Source organism: Aquarana catesbeiana, linkage group LG06 (genome assembly GCF_042186555.1).
Source record: "Aquarana catesbeiana isolate 2022-GZ linkage group LG06, ASM4218655v1, whole genome shotgun sequence".
In the NCBI taxonomy this organism is placed as follows: Eukaryota; Metazoa; Chordata; class Amphibia; order Anura; family Ranidae; genus Aquarana; species Aquarana catesbeiana.
In genome coordinates, this window is record NC_133329.1 from 365956541 (window position 1) to 365976687 (window position 20147).

Below are 20147 nucleotides of genomic sequence, written 5' to 3' on the forward strand. Positions count from 1 at the left end.
GGCGGTCAGATGTAAACAGACCGCCTGTTCGTTCCCACCTGACTGCCATCCGATCCTCCAGACATACGATGAACGGATCCCCACCCGTCTGTTTTTAGTAGATCGGAACGGACATCAGCGGGTGACAACGAACACATATGCAGTGACACCCGCCGCGCCACAGAGGGCAATGGATGGTCCGATAGGGTCTGCTGGAAAAACTGACAGGCGGACCCAGTCGATCCGTCCGTGTAAAAGGGCCCTAAAAGAGAGGACCATGTCTGAGGTTGGCCACTGGTCCTGTATCCCTAAATAAGGGAGGGGCTAGGGAACACGAATAGATGTTGGAATGGTATGGGGGGAAGGAGGAAAGAAGAGGGAGAAGGAGAAAGAAAGGGGTATTGAGAAGAGGGTAGAAGGGGAAATAGTGGAAGGGTGATTGTGGGGTAAAAAGGATAAGTAGGGGGATGTAGAAAACAAGGTGAAAAGTGTTGCAGAGCAAGGACGGAAGGACAGGTGAGGGGAATGCTGGATAATATCTCCCCAACTATCATCTGGTTCAGAGCCAGACTGAGGAAACCCCTTAAGTAGAGAATATGTTGTGGAATTCTGTGGCGTCTGTTTAATGTGTTAGGAGGCACTCCATACTTTTGATGTGATCAAGCTCAGTAACCTACTCCAGAAGGGTAGGTACCTGTTGAGAACTTCCTTCTTTTATCCTTTCAGAAAATCTAGAGACAGCTTCCTGTGGATGCTCCTTTCCAGGCCTGCCCGGATCTGCCAGGAAATCTAGTGTAGACATCTTCCTGTGGGGGCTCCTTCCCAGGCCTGCCCAACACAGTCTTATTCCTACCACAGCAGAAGGAGCCGTCCTTTCCCATGAATTTTGTGCAATGTAAAATAAATGAAAAATTCAACAGGAAAAGAGAGACCCCCCCCCTCTGTAATGTGCTAGGTGGGTGGGGCTGTGAACTCAAGTTCAGGGATCATGTTGAAAGGATCCCTGAGAGAGATAGAAAGGCAGCAGATGATCAGATAAGTAGACAGACTTACCCTTTAATATGACATTATTGTTTCTGTATCAGAATAAAGTCTTTAGAGTTGTCTAAAAACTTTTAAAATGCCTTTACTTCATAACTTGAAAGTAAGTGGAAAGCTTTTTTCCTCATGGCAAAACTGTATTTCGAACATTTGAATTATTAATTGCTATTAATATCAATGCATAATTCATTCTATCAGCTGCATTACCACATATGCATGTATAGTATGCCATGACGCATATGTTGGCGCCACAAGCCTAATAAATTATACACTAGATTTTACATCAAACCTTCATCTTATTTACTTGTAATACATCTTTTTCCAAAGTTTAATTTTGCACTTGAAAACTTTAAAGGATTATCTAAAAATAATTTTCCAGAACTTAGTTCAGTTATTTACTTATTTTGGTCTACAAACTGTGACAGCTCTATTAAAGTGAACCTGACCTGGACCAAAAGCGAATAAAAGTGCTGAGGTGCAGAGGCGCCCCGCCCTGCCCCGCCCCGTGTGAAAGCACCCGTGGTGCCTGCAAATACCTATGCTACTTTACCTATAAGACTAGACTGTGCACAGGCCCTTGATTCTCTGCAAATGGACATTAAACCCTGCCCCCTCAGAATTGCCTCCTGTTATATTATTATTATGTTAACTGTCAAATCCCAGAGCCTCAGTGGGCACCAGAAACTCTAGCATTGGTAGTTGAATGACAGTGGGTGGGATTTAAAAAGGGACTTTAGGAAGGGGCTGCTTTAAGCTACTTGGGAAAGTATGTAGATAAAGGAAAGCTGGTAGCTCAATCTTCCACAAGGAATACATTTATTCATCCAGATGTGGTACAAAATAATACAGGGCTTACGCGTTTTGGCATGTAGCTTTAGTCATAGCCATTAGGTTACTACAGGTGTTTTCTACTATATTCATGCTTGCAAAAGCAGATTAACGCTGGACTCCAGAGGAATTAAAAAAACATACTGCAGTTATATATATTTTTTTAAATTGTTTTAAGCCTCACTCACACGGGGCATATAATACTGTATGCTCATGCAGGGCTGTGTTAACCCCCGGTGTTCCATGCACCTGCGCAGACAGTCCCACTGATGTCAATTGAGACACAGCCACTGCACAGACATGGCCATACTCCCAATATGGCATCCATGTGGGTGATGGCATGTGTCCCTGAACTCACACAGTCTGTTTGGGGACACGTACCCGCACTCACACGGATGTCATATTGGGAACAGTGGCCGTGAAGCTGCTCTGTTCCAATTGACATGAATGGGACTGCCTGCACGAGGATGAACAGAACACCTGTGCATCCTCGTTGGGGTTAACACAGCCCTGTATGGGCGTACAGTATAGTATGCCCCATGTGAATTGATTTTGATATAAACCACTTGGCCAGACTGGAAATAGGAAGCCGAGCACTAGGAGTCAGTCCGACTCTAGTGCACATGTGCTGATTTGAGGGCACTTTCACACGTGGCCAGGAGGGAGGAGGTGGTATAAACGGGCAGCTGAGCCCTGGTTTTCTCACCTACGGTCACTCACCTCAATTCTGACATTACAGCCTGACAGGGTTGTACACATGCCAAGGCCATGATGCTCAACCTGCAGAGTCTGTCAGGTGGCAGCACCTGTCAAATTCACCCATTTGGGATCAATCAACACTGCAACTGCGTTGCTTGCCAAAGTAAAACAGCCCATTCAGTAAGTAAAAAAAAAAAAAACAATCAGGCATCAGGAGGCGGCATTAGCACTTCCGTAACGCCTGTCAGCTGCTACTATACCACCCATCTGAAAGGCAATCCACCATTGATCATTTTTTAGAGATCAGTAAGCTTACTACCTGAAATGAATGAGCAGAACTGATGATTTGTAAGGATGTTGAGGGCTGGCAGTGTGTTTTGACCAACCTGGGCTGATGATAAAGTTAAAGTCAAGTGTCTAGTTGTGCTGTCTGGTAAGGGTGCTTAGACCACAAAACAAAACAGTTCATGAGATTTCAAATCCTTTGGCAGGCAAAACAGTTTCCATATGTGTATGTTGACTGTAAATGTAGCTGTTTGCCTGGAATTCCAGTTAGTAACAGTAAAATAATAGGAAACAGCATCTTACCATAAAATCAATATTGTTGTCTTCATTCCTGAAATGTTCCATGAGTTTCTCAAATCTCTGTTTCTCACCACAAACCTAGGATTGAAGCAGGGGGACCAGTAAGATACCAATAAAATACACAACCTTCTCATATGATCAAGTGTAATGGCCTTTCTAATTCGTGGTAAATGATCATCTTGTAAAACAACCCATTCCGTTTAAATGATAGGCAAAATTTTTTTTATAAGTATAAAAATACATTATAGGATGCAGCAGCACATTGAGCTTGAGTGGCTGTGCAGCAAGGGGGGTGTCAGGACCAGTCTGATCATTGGAGGAGAGCAGTGTAAGTTCCCAGCATAGCTAGAGAGCTGACCATGCTGTACTCGCCTGCTCAGTGTGGTCAGTTTTAATAGGAAAGCAAGGGGACTAGCAGGGACACCAGGGATTTCACATAAAGCAAGCAATACAAAGAGAACAGGATACTTTCTCATACCAGTACATGGTACACCAGGCACATATCAGGAATATGAAGTGTTGGGGTAACAAACACTTTAAGGCAAAACTTTTTTTTTTTGTTTTGGATAGAGTGGAGAGGGATTAGAACAGCTGTCAGTTTCTATTGCTGTCTGTGCCCCCATTAGGGAGATTCACCCTCTCTATTTGTCCTGTTCATTGTTATCATTGATAGTGAAAGTAAAAGAAAATTACAAGTTTTGGGTTGTCACCAGAACAGGAATAGAGGGGAAATCTTCCAATGGGGACACTAGTTCTGGTGACCCTGGTGGCACCACAGAATTTCATCACTTTGGAGGGATTTCCTCTTACTTTCTGCTTTGGCTATTGAACGGGAAGTTAGGTAGAACCAAAGTGGCTTTTCATAGAAGTCACAAATGTCTTTATCTTTGGTTCATTCATAGCTAGCAAGGCATGCTAGGATTTACAGAAAATGGGCCTTGCCTGAATACAGAAGCATCTTAGGGCTGATAAGTTGCATTATATATTACATTATGTTCTTGGGTTTAAGTATGCTTTAAAGCATATCTAAAGCCCCCAAAAATCTACAGTATCTATGGTGGAAGCCATGGTTGTCACACAGGCTGAAAACGAATGCAGCCACCACATCTAATGCCGCGTACACACGGTCGGACTTTTCGTCTACAAAAGTCCAACGGACACCAACAGACTAAAGCTGGCTGGTAATCCGACCGTGTGTGGTCTCCATCGGACTTCCAACGGACCGCTTCGGCCGGAAATCCGACGTACTTTAGATTTGAAACTTACTTCAAATCTTACGTCGTAACTCCGCCGGACTCAGTTCCTGACGGAAAGCCCGTTCGTCTGTATGCTGGTCCGACGGACCAGATACGACGGAGGAGCAGGTTACTGCATCTCGCGCTCGCTGCAATAGGAAAAACTAATTTTTCCATTGCGGCGAGCGCGGGGGGCATCCCAGGCCCTTAGGTCTGGTATGGAACTTTAAGGGGAACCCCCTACGCCGAAAAACCGGCGTGGGGGTCCCCCCCAAATCCATACCAGACCCCGATCCGAGCACGCAGCCCGGCCGGTCAGGAAAGGGGGTGGGGACGAGCGAGCGCCCCCCCCCCTCCTGAACCGTACCAGGCCGCATGCCCTCAACATGGGGGGTGCTTTGGGGGAGGGGGCGCCTTGCGGTGCCCCCCCCACCACAAAGCACCTTGTCCCCATGTTGATGAGGACAAGGGCCTCTTCCCGACAACCCTGGCCGTTGGTTGTCGGGGTCTGCGGGCGGGGGGCTTATCGGAATCCGGGAGCCCCCTATAATAAGAGGGCCCCCAGATCCCGGCCCCCTCACCCTATGTGAATGAGTATGGGGTACATGGTACCCCTACCCATTCACCTAGGGAAAAAGTGTAAATAATAAAACACAACACAGGTTTTTAAAATATTTTATTAAACAGCTCCGGGGGGGATCTTGCTCCGGCTTCGGGGGTCCCTCCGGTTCCTCTTCTCCCGGCTTCCGGTTGGTTCTTCGGCCGGCCCCTCCGCTGTCTTCAGGTAGCTCTTTAGCCAGCGGAGGTCCGGGCTTCTGGGCTTCTCTTCTCTTCCCCAGATGTTGACACGACGCTCTCTCCGGCTGGACTGGTCTCTGAGGGCTCCGTTGTGACTTATATAGGCGGAGACCCCGCCCCCATATGATGTCACAGTCCCTGGGCATGCTGGGACTGTGACGTTTTAGGGGGCGTGTCGACCACGCCCCCTAAAACGTCACAGTCCCAGCATGCCCAGGGACTGTGACATCATATGGGGCGGGGTCTCCGCCTATATAAGTCACAACGGAGCCCTCAGAGACCAGTCCAGCCGGAGAGAGCGTCGTGTCAACATCTGGGGAAGAGAAGAGAAGCCCAGAAGCCCGGACCTCCGCTGGCTAAAGAGCTACCTGAAGACAGCGGAGGGGCCGGCCGAAGACCTGGAACACCGGGAGAAGAGGCCGGAGAGAGCGTCGTGTCAACATCTGGGGAAGAGAAGAGAAGCCCGGACCTCCGCTGGCTAAAGAGCTACCTGAAGACAGCGGAGGGGCCGGCCGAAGAACCAACCGGAAGCCGGGAGAAGAGGAACCGGAGGGACCCCCGAAGCCGGAGCAAGATCCCCCCCGGAGCTGTTTAATAAAATATTTTAAAAACCTGTGTTGTGTTTTATTATTTACACTTTTTCCCTAGGTGAATGGGTAGGGGTACCATGTACCCCATACTCATTCACATAGGGTGAGGGGGCCGGGATCTGGGGGCCCTCTTATTAGGGGGCTCCCGGATTCCGATAAGCCCCCCGCCCGCAGACCCCGACAACCAACGGCCAGGGTTGTCGGGAAGAGGCCCTTGTCCTCATCAACATGGGGACAAGGTGCTTTGTGGTGGGGGGGGGCACCGCAAGGCGCCCCCTCCCCCAAAGCACCCCCCATGTTGAGGGCATGCGGCCTGGTACGGTTCAGGAGGGGGGGGGGGCGCTCGCTCGTCCCCACCCCCTTTCCTGACCGGCCGGGCTGCGTGCTCGGATCGGGGTCTGGTATGGATTTGGGGGGGACCCCCACGCCGGTTTTTCGGCGTAGGGGGTTCCCCTTAAAGTTCCATACCAGACCTAAGGGCCTGAGATGCCTGCGACGGGGCTCGCAAGGTTTCAATCTCGCCAAAAAAAGCGGCGAGACTGAATTCCTTTTCTAGTCCCGTCGTACCCGAGTCACGTTCAAAATGAACGGACTTGTCCGTGTGTGGGAAAGTCCGTTCATTCTGAAAGTCCGGCGGAAGTCCGTCGGGAAGACAGGATTCCGGAAAGTCCGGCCGTGTGTAGGCAAGTCTGGCCGTTCAGAAAGTCCGGCGGTAGTCCGCCGGAAGTCTGGCGGCAAGTACGTCGGACCTAGCTTTCCAGAAAGTCCGACCGTGTGTACGCGGCATAAGGACTAGTAAGCTGCAAACATTACATCTTTGTTTTTGGGTTTAGATATAGCTTAACTGCTTCCCGACCGCCTCACGCAGATATACTGCGGCAGAAGGACACATACAGGCAGATTAACGTACTTGTACGTTGCCCTTTAAGAGGTGGCTTGCGGGCACGTGCGCGGCCGCCGGGAGCTCCGTGACCGTGATCATGGGTCCCGCGGACCCGATGTCCACGGGGTTACCCGCAATCGTCACATGGTGAGGAAGAATGCGGAGATGCTAATGTAAACAAACATCTCTCTGTTTTGCCTAATGACACTGACACTGATCACCGCTCCCTGTGATCGGGAGCAGTGATCAGTGTCGTATCACACACAGCCCCTCTCCCCCACAGTTATGCCCTGTACACACGGTCGGATTTTCCGATGGAAAATGTCCGATCGGAGTGTGTTGTCGGAAATTCCGACCGTGTGTAGGATCCATCGGACATTTTCCATCTGATTTTCCGACACACAAAGTTGGAGAGCAGGAGATAAAATTTTCCGACAACAAAATCCGTTGTCGGAAATTCCGATCGTGTGTACACAAATCCGACGGACAAAGTGCCACGCATGCTCAGAATAAATAAAGAGATGAAAGCTATTGGCCACTGCCTCGTTTATAGTCCCAACGTACATGTTTTACGTCACCGCGTTTAAAACGATCGGATTTTCCGACAACTTTGTGTGACCGTGTGTATGCAAGACAAGTTTGAGCCAACATCCGTCGGAAAAAATCCTAGGATTTTGTTGTCGGAATGTCCGAACAAAGTCCGACCGTGTGTACGGGGCATAAGAATCACTCCCTAGGACACACTCAACCCCTACAGCGCCACCTAGTGGTTAACCCCTACACTGCCAGTCACATTTACACAATAATCAAAGCATTTTTAATTGCACCAATCGCTGTATAAATGTGAATGGTCCCAAAATCACGCCAAAAGTGTCTGATGTGTCCGCCATAATGTTGCAGTCACGATAAAAATCGCTGATTGCCGCCATTACTAGTAAAAAAAAAAAATATCAATAAAAATGCCATACAACTATCCCCTATTTTGTAGACGCTATAAATTTTGCGCAAACCAATCAATATTTTTTTTTACCAAAAATATGTAGAAGGATACGTATCGGCCTAAACTGAGGAAAAAAAAAATGTTTTTTATATATTTTTTGGGGATATTTATTATAGCAAAAAGTAAAAAATAATGCGTTTTTTTCAAAATTGTCGCTATTTTTTTGTTTATAGCGCAAAAAATAAAAACCGCAGAGGTGATCAAATACCACCAAAAGAAAGCTCTATTTGTGGGAAAAAAAGGACGTCAAGTTTGATTGGGTGCAACGCCGCGCGACCGCGCAATTGTCAGTTAAAGCGACGCAGTGCCGAATCGCAAAAAGTGCTCGGGTCAGGAAGGGGGTAAATCCTTCTGGGGCTGAAGTGGTGAAAGTGTAAGTTCACCTTTACAGAAAATCTGTAAAGTGACCTTACACTGGACCCCCAGTACCCAGGTATCAGTGTCCTGCGATCCCCCGCTGTCAGGCACCGGCATGCCACTTCACTGATCCGGGAATCTTAAAATCCCTGCAGCTTTCTCTCCGCTCCTCACAACACTGACAGGACAGGCTAGATGGATCCATCCATGTGATGGTGCTGACCAATTAGAATATCAGAGGCAGCAGTGCCTTAAAGCGGGGTTCCACCCAAATTTTGAACAATATCTGTATGTATTCTCTTCCTTGCCTAGATGCTGACATGCCGTTTAAAAAAATTTAAATCGCCGCAATTACCTTTTATTTTTCTATTCTTCTTTGCACTTCCTGGTTCTCCTCCCGTGGGAGTAGGCGTGTTTCTAGCCTCTCCCAGACTCCGCACAGACTCCTGGGAGCTAGTCTCAGGCTTCCCAGGATGCCACTGAGCATGTGCGGGAACAAGCGGCGAATGCTGGGAGCACAGCATTCACCGCATCCAGGAAATAAATGCTTGTGGGCTTCAAATGCCCACAATGAAGATGGAAACCGCCTGCAGTGAATAATATAAGCTATTCTTTCCGACGAAATCTGACACAGGCGGACATATTACACACAATATGTGAGTATGTAATGCTGAGAAGAAAAGTTTGTGAATGAACTCAAAAAAAAAAAAAAACGATAGATAGGTGGACCCCCACTTTAACCTCCCTGGCGGTATTCCCGAGTCTGGCTCGGGATGGAATTTCAGAACCAAAAGCGGTAACCCCGAGCCAGACTCGGGATCTCATCGCAAGATCCAGGAAGAGGTAACTTACCTTGTCCCCTGGATCCTGCGATGTCTCCCCGCAGTGTGAGCAGCTCGTCCTCCGCTCAAATCATCTAGGAGCCGAACTCCCTTCCCTGCAAGCGTTGCGATGCACAGGGACGGAGAACGGCGCCAGATTCAAAAAGTTAAACACACACAATACATACAGTACACTGTAATCTTACAGATTACATTACTGTATGTAATTATTTCACCTCCCTTTTGTCCCTAGTGGTTTCTCCAGTGCCCTGCATGCAGTTTTATATTATAAAAACTGTTCTTTCTGCCTGGAAAGTGGAGATTGTCCATAGCAACCAAAACCGTCCATTTACATCAAAAGGGGTTTTAGACCAGCTAGAAAACAGCGATAATAAATTAGAATCACTCGCAGAATTGAGTGATAGTGATTTGTGGGGAGATCCGTCATCAAATACTGAAAAGTAATGACAGCGACAATTCTGCAACTGAGCAAATTTTTGTGTTTTTGATTTGATTACATTATTGAATAATTTCTATTATTATTATAATGTTATGTGGTATAATTATAGTTATTTATTATATTATAATTTATGATTTTGTGTTTCAAACTTTATCTTACCAGAGATGTCTACTAGACTCTGGTTTAGACAGATTTAAGTGAGTTATTCCTAAGAATTACAGGCCTACAATATAAAACGCCAAATTTCCATGCAAAATAATGGTACTGCTTTCAGCATCAAAAATATGAAATATTCATACCGCCAGGGAGGTTAAAGGATATGTAAAGGTACATTTTTTTTTTTTAAACAAACATTTCATACTTACCTCCTCTATGCAGTTGGTTTTGCACAGCGTGGCCACGGTCCTCCTCTTCTGGGGTCCCTCAGCGGCACACCTGGCTCCTCCTCTTCTCGAGTGCCCCATCGGAGAAGCGCTCTCCCTCGGTGCACTCGTGCGGGCGCACTCCTGTGTCCTGCTGCTGACTCTATTGACGCAGACAGCAGGACTCAGCCCTGGCTCCTGCGTAGATGGAATTGATTGACAGCCGTGGAAGCCAATGGCTGTGCTGCTATCAATCTATCCAATCAGGACCCGATACATGGCTGGAGTGCTCGTTCCCGGCACGGGAAAGGCAGGGTTCAGGTAAGTAAAACTAGGGGCACTGGGGGGCCCCCACCAGAACACTCCAATCCGCACTCTCTGCCATTGGCTGAGAACGCTGATTGGGAGCCAATCAGCAGACCTTTTTCATTCATGCCCCATCAACAGAAGCTGGCCAAATGGCCGGCTTCTGTCAGACCAGCTGCCGTACACACGGGCCAAATGCCAGGCAGTTTCTATTGAACCGGCCGATGCCGTCCGACATTCGGCCCATGTGTACTAGGCTTTAGATCTCACACTGATGGTATACAGCTCTGAGGCTATAGGCACCTACACATACCAAGAGCTGCAATGCTATTTTTCAGGAGGAATTTACAATCAAAAGGTACAATTTTCAGGGTACTGATTAGGTACATTTCTTAAAGTTCCTTTTTGATACTGGAATGATAAAAGAGCTGCCTTTATTTTACTACATTTATTAAACTAACACAAAGAAAATGCCCCCATAGATGAGAGATAACTGGCAGAATTGAGCATAATCCAGCAAGGATCCTGAGTCTGTCTCTGCCTTGTGGTTTCACAGTCGGTCAATTTTGAGGTACAATGGGGGGGCAACCATATTGTAGAACAAATGAGAGCCTTTATTAAATCTTATTATATTCTCCTAATATAATATTAGTCTAGAATTATAAATGATTACAAAAAAAAAATCACTGTCTTGTCTTCTGAGCAATTTGCACAATTCATATAAACTTAATAAAAGGAAAAAAAATATGACACTAGCACAAGAATGATTTATCCTAACAAAGCCACCTTCCAGGGAGAGCCTCTAAATTTAGCATTGATGACACTATGACAACTCTTAACCGCAAAACAATAAATCCCCTGTGTATTTTAGGGTGGTTGCCATGGTGATACAAGTTATTTCATGCAAATAATGCTAATTAAAATATAGATGATACAGTCGGTTGAAGGTCTGTATTCTGCCTGCTTGACTTGAATCATCTGTGTATTCTTCTAAAAAAAAAAATAGCTACAAAACATAATTTTCTTCTCTGAGCTTGAGTAATATGACACATTTATTTTGCAGTATCCAAATAAAAGATTACATTTTATTGTCTATAAAAATCAATTAAATATTTGGGGCTTATTAAAGGCACAAAAAGATTTGAAGTTGGATAACCCATAGCAGCCAATCAAAAATCACCTTCCAGTAGCTTGTAGTAGACAGTGAAATAAATGTCAGTTCCTGATTGGTTGATGCTAAGGATGAAACATATAAAACTAGCTATCGTATCATAATACAGACATTTAAATGGCACATCTTTTCATATTATTTTTCATTTTTTAAACATTTTTTTATTGTTGTAGAGCTTATAAAAAAAAGTCAATAAAAAGCCAATATTTTTATTTCTGATTTTCTTTTTAGTAATATGGGTGAACATATGAATCAAAATACAAACATGTTCATTAAAAAAAAAAAAAAATGAAAAGATAGATGCAGATTTTCAGTTGCATGAGCCTTGAAATCAAATATATCCCAAAATTATTTCCTGTAGTCACATCTATTCACTTCTTTTGTGATCTGTAGGCTATCACTTTTTTCCACTTTTTTTTAGAGAATATAATATTCTCTACCAGAGTTTTGTAGAACCCTAGGGTTCCTCCAGAGGTTTCTAGGGGTTCCTTGAGCCTCTGAAATAAGAAACCACTGACACCAATGATGTTTTTAGTTATCGGTAATGGGGAGATTCTTCCTGATGACCACAAATGTAGGAAGCATTCTTCACATTGACCATCATGCTAATGTACCATGATCTGTAGATACAATGATTAGTAGAAATTATTTCAAGTGGTCAAGGGTTTTAAAGGTTCCTTGAGGGTTTCAGGTGTTCCTCCATGTTTACAAAGGTTGAGAAAGGCTGATTTAGAGTATAATACCTGTACCTTTACATGCAGGCCTAGCTGTTCGGCAAAAGCAGAATGCCGCGTACACACGATCGAACTTTACGACAACAAAACCGTGGATTTTGTTTGAAGGTTGTGGGCTCCAACTTGTCTTGCATACACACGGTCACACAAATGTTGGCCAACAATTACGAACGTGGGAACGTGGTGACGTACAAGACGTACGACGAGCCAAGTAAAAGGAAGTTCAATAGCCAGTGCGGCTCCTTCTGCTTGATTCCAAGCATGCGTGAACTTTTGTGCAGCAGACTTGTGTACACATGATTGGAAATTCCATCAACAAAGTTTTGTTGGCGGAAAATTTGAGAACCTGCTAGCCAACATTTGTTGGCGGAAAGTCCGACAACAAATGTTCGATGGAGCATACACACGGTTGGACTTTCAGCCAACAAGCTCACATCCAACATTTCCCATTGGAAAATCTGACTGTGTGTACGCGGCATTACAGGGTTGGAACAAACCATATAGCGGGAAGGTGGTGATAGTTGGTGGGGGGGGGGGGGGGGTAAGGGGATCTGCAACAGAACAATTAAAGTGTAATGGGTTCTCCTTGACTATTCTACTTTATTCAATCAAAAAAGTTTTAGCTGTATACACTTTAAGGCTAAAGTGTGGCACCAAAGGGTACATGCCACACAGCTGCAAGGTTACTTTGCTTTCCATTAACATCTGAACATAGAAATCTGCCTCACAGGACCCTTGGAATGTACTCATTGGAGTCACCTGTATAAAAAAAATCTTTTATCAAGGTTCCATCATTCAGCAGTAAAGATTATTTAATTTGCTGCCAACATTTTTATAACTAAGCCTCCTTCGGAAAAAAAAAAGTCTCAGCTTGTTATCTCTTCTATAGTTGCTGAACAATGTTACAGTTGCTACGCAAATTAAGAAAAACACTTTTCTTTTGTTACTAAGTAAAACACAGCTGTGTTAATTCATGCAGCAGGATGTGGTAGTGATTTAGGTTTATTTTGGGCAATCATACTTGTTCAGTGGATATACAGTTTAATCCTGGAAATGCTTTTTCTTAATATCAAATGTGTTATTTTCTACTGGTATTCCTTGTGTTATATCTTATATAGCCCAATGAGTTTTCCAAAAGTTGATGTCAATGGCAACACTTGAAAGAAATTTTAAGCATGGGATCACCCGCTTTGACTTGTCATAAAAAGCCACAGTGGAGATCTTGGTCCTGCCCCTCCACCCTCTGTGGTCCTATTAAAGTATAATAACCACGGATGATGCGCCAAGTCAGAACTCCAGCACAAACATTATTAGACATGTGCAATTCGTTTCGTTCCGAATTAGTTTTTTAACGAATTTCGACAAATTCGTTAATTCGGAAATATCCGAATTAACGAAAAACCCGTTTAACGAATTTTTCTGAGTATTTGTAAATTCGAATATTCAAAAATTTGTAAATTCATACATTCGTAAATTCGTAAATTCGTACATTCGTACATTCGCAAATTCGTACATTATGAATTTATGAATGTACGAATTTGCGAATGTACGAACGTACGAATGTACGAATTATGATCATAACGAATGACCCAAAAAACAAAAAAAAAATAAATAAACGAATGAAACGAAAATGAACAAATTTTTGGGCAGTGCACATGTCTAAACATTATACCACTAAAAACTTGAGGGATGTACAAAGAGGTGCATAAAATAAGATGCTGAAGAGTGATTTACCCTGATGGCATCCACCCAAAAGTAAAGAAAAAAAATCAATGAACTTAGCCTTTAAGATAACAAAAACAGACTTATTTCTAGATAAAAAAAAATAATCGAGCACTTCACATAGTTTTCATGGTGTAATAAAAGATGCGGATAGTAGGATTAATCATCCTTGGCACAATCAGAAATTCCAATTGTGATGTAGGCAAGCCATAGATTATACAATTTCCTTTCCTTCCACCACAGGTGGATGTAATAAACACAACAGGCTGGTTGCACTGAAGTCGATTAATGGATCGACTTCAGTACAACCAGCCTGCCCATTGATGGATTGAAATTCATCTAGTTTCTGCTATACCAGCCGAAATTCAATCCGTCTATGGCCAGCCTTAGGCCCCTTTCACACGACAAGCCCGCTAAGGTTCCGCCTGTCCATTTTTCCGGCGGATCCGGGCGGGCCACCCATGGACTCCTATGGGCAGGCGGGTGTCAGCGGAGATGTGTCCGCTGACACCCGCCTGCCATCCGATCCGCTCAAGACAGATCGGATGAGATCTGATGAAAGCGGACATGCTGTCTGTTTTCGTCCGATCTCCCCATAGGAATCAGCGGGGCTCTGACAGGTCCCTCCCCGCTCAGTGAGTGAAGACGGGCCTGTCATCCGCCGACTCAGCGGAGATCAACGGAGCGATCACCCGCTGAGCTGGCAGACTCCGCTGAGCGGATCCGTTACTGTGTGAAAGGGGCCTTAGAGAGTGCTTCTGAAAACTTCAAATACAAAGTGACAATAACATCAGTAACATTAAATGATTCATGACTGAGCCCCTATTGGGCATAAGGGGGAATTGAAAGAGGGCAGTGAGTGATGTGCGACATTCTGGCTTTGTGAGTTTGAACAACTTGCAATAAAGCTTGTTGGATATAAAAAAAACATTAGTGGATGTGCGGCCTGTTTGATTGTACCTGGAATGGTAAATAATTCTATAACATATTTTAAAGCCTAATTACAAGAGTGTTCATTGACAGATGCAGGCATATACAGCAAAAAAATAATTGCCAGAAGTTCTAACCCTTTCCTACTCCACTCAACATGTGTTTATATCTGCATCCCTATTGGTGAGATTTCCCGTCTCTTCCTGAAGTAGAGAGAAATCTACTCAACAAGAACACAATGCCAATAAAAACCTGACAGTAGCATTTTTCTGCTCCATCCATATAAAATAAAACATTTTGGGTGAGATAGGTATAAAGTATTTTACACCTAAAAATGTCTTTTCTATAAAATATTTATAGTTCAAATATGTCTTTATTCAGTTTTATAGTATTATAATTGTAGTGACAAGCCTATTGACATGCATTAAACAGTTACAAGGTATAGAAGGATGGAGAGGAGGAAGAGAAAAACAGGGAAAGAAGAAGAAAGTCAGGTGATGGTGTAAAGCCGGCCATAGATGGATCAAATCTCGGCCAGTTCAGTAGGGACCAGCCGAGATTTGATCCACCTATAGGCAGGCTGGTTGTACTGAAGTCGATCTATCTACAGCTGCCAGCAGCGACCATTGTGTTCTGCACAATAGCACTGCGGGAGGGAGTCCCCCATCAACACTGACTGTGTTAAGGGGGGAATCAAGCAATTTTCCTTAGAAGGAAAGAAAACTGCATAAGCTATGGGCTGCTTTATGCAGGCAGACGATGGCTGGTGAGAGGAGCCAGAAGGATGTTGTACATAGCTTGATGAAAACTTTACAGCACCCTGCCTCAGTACTTCTCTTAAAGTGGTAGTAAAGTCGCTTTGTTATTTTTACCTACAGGTAAGCCTACAATAAGGCTTAGGCCCCTTTCACACTTGTGCAACTTGTCCTACGACTTGGGACTGCAAAGTCGCATGACAAGTCGTACCCCATGATTTCCAATGAGTACCGTTCATATCTGTATGACTTCAAGTCACACCGACTTCAAAGTAGTCCATGTACTACTTTGGTCTGACTTTGATGCGAGTTACACGGGCATTCCCTAAAATCGTGTCAAAATTGCGGTCGTGAAATCATGGTGAAATCGCTGCAAAATTGCACCACTTTGAAGCCGCAAAGTCAAAGGGGCCTTACCTGTAGGTAAAATGAATATCTCCTTAGGCTCCATTCACACCTTGGCGTTCCGTTTTGCGGGTGAAATCACTGCGATTCTGCCCGCGATTCAGAAACGCCACAAATCGCGGGACGCCACCCAATCCCCACTATTTTGAATGGCACCAAATCGTGGCGCAATTTTGCCGCGATTGTGGCCCGACGAATCGCGGTAAAAACGCGCAAACAGAATCTCGGGACGCCCAAAAAAAGTACAAGAACTTCTTTTGGGCGTCTCGCAATTCTGCTTTGTGCTTTTTTACCGCGATTTCATCGCGTTTTGTCAGGCGACAATCGCGGCAAATTCGTGCCGCGATTTGGTGCCATTCAAAACAGTGGGGATCGCGGGCAGAATCGCGGCGATTCCGCCGCAAAATGGAACACCAATGTGTGAATGGAGCTTTTTACTAAAGGCAAACAGGCTGTGCACTTTACAAAGAACAGTTGCACGCTACAAGTGATGCTCCTCCTCCAGAGCTTAGTAAATGAGCAGAAGCTCTACTGACTTCCATCATCCAATCACGTGCAAGCAAAAATGCAGTTTTTTTTTTTTTTTTCCTTGCACATGATTGGGTACTCTTTGCAAAGTGAAGTTTTACTTCATTTTCTGAGCTCTGGAGAAACTGAACATGGAGAGTGCAACTGTACTTTGCAAAGTGCACAGCCTATTTGCCTTTAGTATATGACACATAGGGGTTAATTTACTAAAGACAAATAGACTTTGCAAAATGCAGTTAACCTCTGCAAGTGCAGTTGCTCCAGAGCTTAGTAAATGTTACCCAATCACATGCAAGGAAAATTAAAAAAAAAAACATTTTGCTTGCACATGATTGGATGATGAAAGTCAGCAGAGCTTCTGCTCATTTACTATGCTCTGGAGCAACTGCACTTGCAGAGTGCACAGTCTATTTGCCTTTAGTAAATCAACCCCATAGCATTCTCGTTATCAATCCAAAATGGCTCTGCATTATACAAGAGACAGGTACACTTTAAGCCTTGAATCCCAGCACTTGGCTTCACCTCATTTCCTCAGCTTGTTCTGTCCCTAAAACTGATGAATGTTGCATGAACTGAATGGCAACCAGCTCCCCCTTCCAAACATCTGAACGATATTTAGAACAAAGAAATCTTCAAAGCGCGGAACACCAGCATCTGAGGCACATAAATAATTATCAATTACTTCTATCACAAAGCTTTCATTTCACTGCGTGTATTTATGGGGAGGGACGGGACTAAATCAAAACCAGCAACCAGCTCTGTTCAGCAAAGAAAGAAAACAAACATGGACACCGGGCCTCCTCCCCACATCAAATGACATGCAAGAGACTTTGTTTTTTTTTTTTTTTTACCTCCTTGAAGTTATCGAAAGCTGATAAAATGATTTCGTGTCCTCCGCGGACAAGGCAGACGGCTGCTAGCAGTTCTAATACAAGTGCTTTTGTTCTGTAAAAAAACAAAAAAAAAAACAAAGATATTTCACTAATCAAAGGGAACAATGTGATAAGCGGGAGTGTCACTGGATTGCGTGCTGAAAAGGTGACATTAAGAAGAGTTTTTATTTCCCTTTAAGGAAATCAGGCAATTGGTCTCTGTATGAAGGTTACGGGTTTATCTTATACAAACAGTATACAAACGCTGGCGGTGTGAGGTGATTTCAATAAAAGAATAATCCGACTGGGTGCGTCAGAAAGATTGCAACCTATAGGCTGCCTGTTAGGATAGAAATGTTATAACCGTCGCGATGACTTTATTGTAGATGCAATGTCATCCTTATCCTTATCCATGGTTCTTAAATTAACCACTTAAGGACCGCCCCACGCAGATATCCTGCGGCAGGGTGGCCCTCCCTCGTAAAATCACATAGCTGTACGTGATTTTGTGCACAGGATCTGGGGCGCACGTGCGCGCAACGCAGGCTGCCCGCTCCCGCTGTGATTGGACACAGTGGGAGCCGCCGATCATTGACAGGAGAGGCAGAACAGTGGTCTGCCTATGTAAACAATACAGATTGCTGTTCTGTCAGAGAGGGAGATGGAGATCTTGGGGGTTATTTACGAAAGGCAAATCCACTTTGCACTACAAGTACAAACAACAAGTGCAAAGTGCACTTGAATTTGCACTGAAAGTGCACTTGGAAGTGCAGCTGCTGTAAATCTGAGGGGAAGATCTGAAATGAGGGGAAGCTCTGATGATTTTATCATCCAATCATGTGCAAGCTAAAGTGCTGTTTTTTATTCTCCTTGCATGTCCCCCTCGGATCTACAGCGACTGCACTTCCAAGTGCACTTTCAGTGTAGTTTCAAGTGCACTTTGCACTTGTAGTTTGCACTTGTAGTGCAAAGTAGATTTGCCTTCAGTAAATAACCCCCCTTGTGTTTCTGCTATGCAGAAACAATTAAATTATATATATAATATAAATTAAATTTGGGCACAGAAACACAGAAGCAGAAACACAGATCTCTGTTTTCCTCCAGTTAAGCCCTAGGAGCACACTTAACTCTTTGATCGCCCCTGATGTTAACCCCTTCCTTGCCAGTGTCATTAGTACAGTAAGGGCCCTTTCACACTGGGGCGGGGTCGGCGGTAAAGCACCGCTATTGTAAGCGGCGCTTTACCGTCGGTGTTCGGCCGCTAGCGAGGTGGTTTTACCCCCCGCTAGCGGCCGAGAAAGGGTTAAAAACCACCGCAAAGTGCCTCTGCATAGCCACGCTGTCTCACTGATTTCAATGGGCAGGAGCGGTGAAGGAGCAGCATACACTCCGCTCCTTCACCACTCCGAAGATGCTGCTAGCAGGACTTTTTTTACCGTCCTGCTAGCGCACCGCTCCAGCGTGAAAGCCCTTGGGGCTTTCACACTGGAGACAAAGCAGCGGCACTTTTGGGTCGGTTTGCTGGCGCTATTATTAGCGCAATAGCGCCTGCAAACCGCCCCAGTGTGAAAGGGCCCTAATAGTGCCTTTTTGTTTTTTTTTTAGCACTGATCACTGTATTAGTGTCCCTGGTCCCCAAAAAGTGTCACTTAGTGTCCTATTTGTCTGCCGCCATGTTGCATAAATCTATCCCATAGTTTGTAGACGCTATAACTTTTGAGCAAACCAATTAATATACGCTTGTTGGAATTTTTTTTTACCAAAAATAGAAGAATATATTTTTGCCTAAATTGATGAATAAATTAGATTTTTTACTTTTTTTTATTGGGTATGTTTTATAGCAGAAAGTAAAAAATGTTATTTTTTTTTTTCAAAATTGTCGCTCTTTTTTTATTTATAGCACAACTTCACTCTCTAGTGGAACTTCACTCTATAGTGGAACTTCACTCTCCCATTCAACATTGATTATTTTTAAACCTAATGCTGCTAGCATTGGTTAATAGATAGGAAAGTATATCATATTTACTTGTTTTAAACTTTTTTTGTCTACATTTCTTCAGTTACTTCCTGGTTTCTTGCCTAGGCAAATTATGTCATACATCCCAGGAGTCAACAGGAGGGGTGGAGAGGAGAAGGGGTTTTCTCAGCTAAGTGCACTCTCCTGTATGCATGCTTGAGCTAAAGACAGATGGATTCAAGGAAGTAAATGCTAAATGAATCATTTGCCATTAATCAAGATGGCCACTGGCAGAAATACAAGGGGGTTGTTTTTCATAAGGATTTCCCAGCAGAATAAAACATGAAGACATAGGTGGGGGAGTTTGCTTTGAATATTAAAAATGAGTTAAATAGTGTTTTTGGTTAGTGGTGCTCAAATGGAGTGAAAATCCGCTTCACAATTGCCTAACCACTTGACCTCTGGTTGTACTCCCTTCACGATCAGGGCATGTTTTGCTATTCATCACTGCACTACTTTAACTGGCAATTGCACAATCTTGCAAGACTGTGCCCAAATTTCATTTATAGAATTTTTTCCACACAAATAGAGCTTTCTTTTATTTATTTAATCACCACTGGGTTTTTTATTTTTTGCTATATAACCAGTAAAGCATGATGGATGTTCCTTGCAAATGTGGGGCTGTATTTCTGCAAACAGAGTTTTGGTCAGGATCAAAGGTGTCCCGAATGCTGAGAAATACAGGCAGATACTATTCCATCATGCCATACCATCAGGGAGGTGTGTGATTGGCCCCAAATTTATTCGACGGTGTCCTGCTGACCCCAAACATACAGACAATGTCATTAGGAACTATCTTCAGTGTAAAGAAGAACAAGGAGTCCTGGAAGTGATGGTTTGGCCCCCACAGAGCCCTGATCTCAAAATCATGGAGTCAGTATGAAGAGACAGAAGTATGTGAGGCAGCCTACATCTACAGAAGATCCATGGTCAGTTCTCCAAGATGTTTGGAACAACCTATCTGTCGAGTTCCTTCAAAAACTGTGTGCAAGTGTACCTAGAAGAATTGATGCTGTTTTGAAGGCAAAAGGTGGCCGCACCAAATATTGATTTGATTTGTATTTTTCCT

The 20147-nt window shown here is 44.2% G+C and overlaps 1 protein-coding gene across 8 annotated transcripts in view; it reads right to left on the reverse strand.

Moving 5' to 3' along the window:
• The window catches only part of FMNL2 (formin like 2), a 342363-nt gene that overhangs the window by 64934 nt on the left and 257282 nt on the right, over positions 1–20147 (reverse strand). For all 8 annotated transcript variants that reach the window (XM_073634147.1, XM_073634145.1, XM_073634151.1 and 5 more), the window contains exons 9-10: positions 17041–17134; positions 3136–3210 (exon numbers count right to left, since the gene is read on the reverse strand). In XM_073634147.1, the coding sequence (XP_073490248.1) occupies positions 3136–3210; positions 17041–17134 (169 nt within the window). The remainder of the gene's footprint in view (positions 1–3135; positions 3211–17040; positions 17135–20147) is intronic.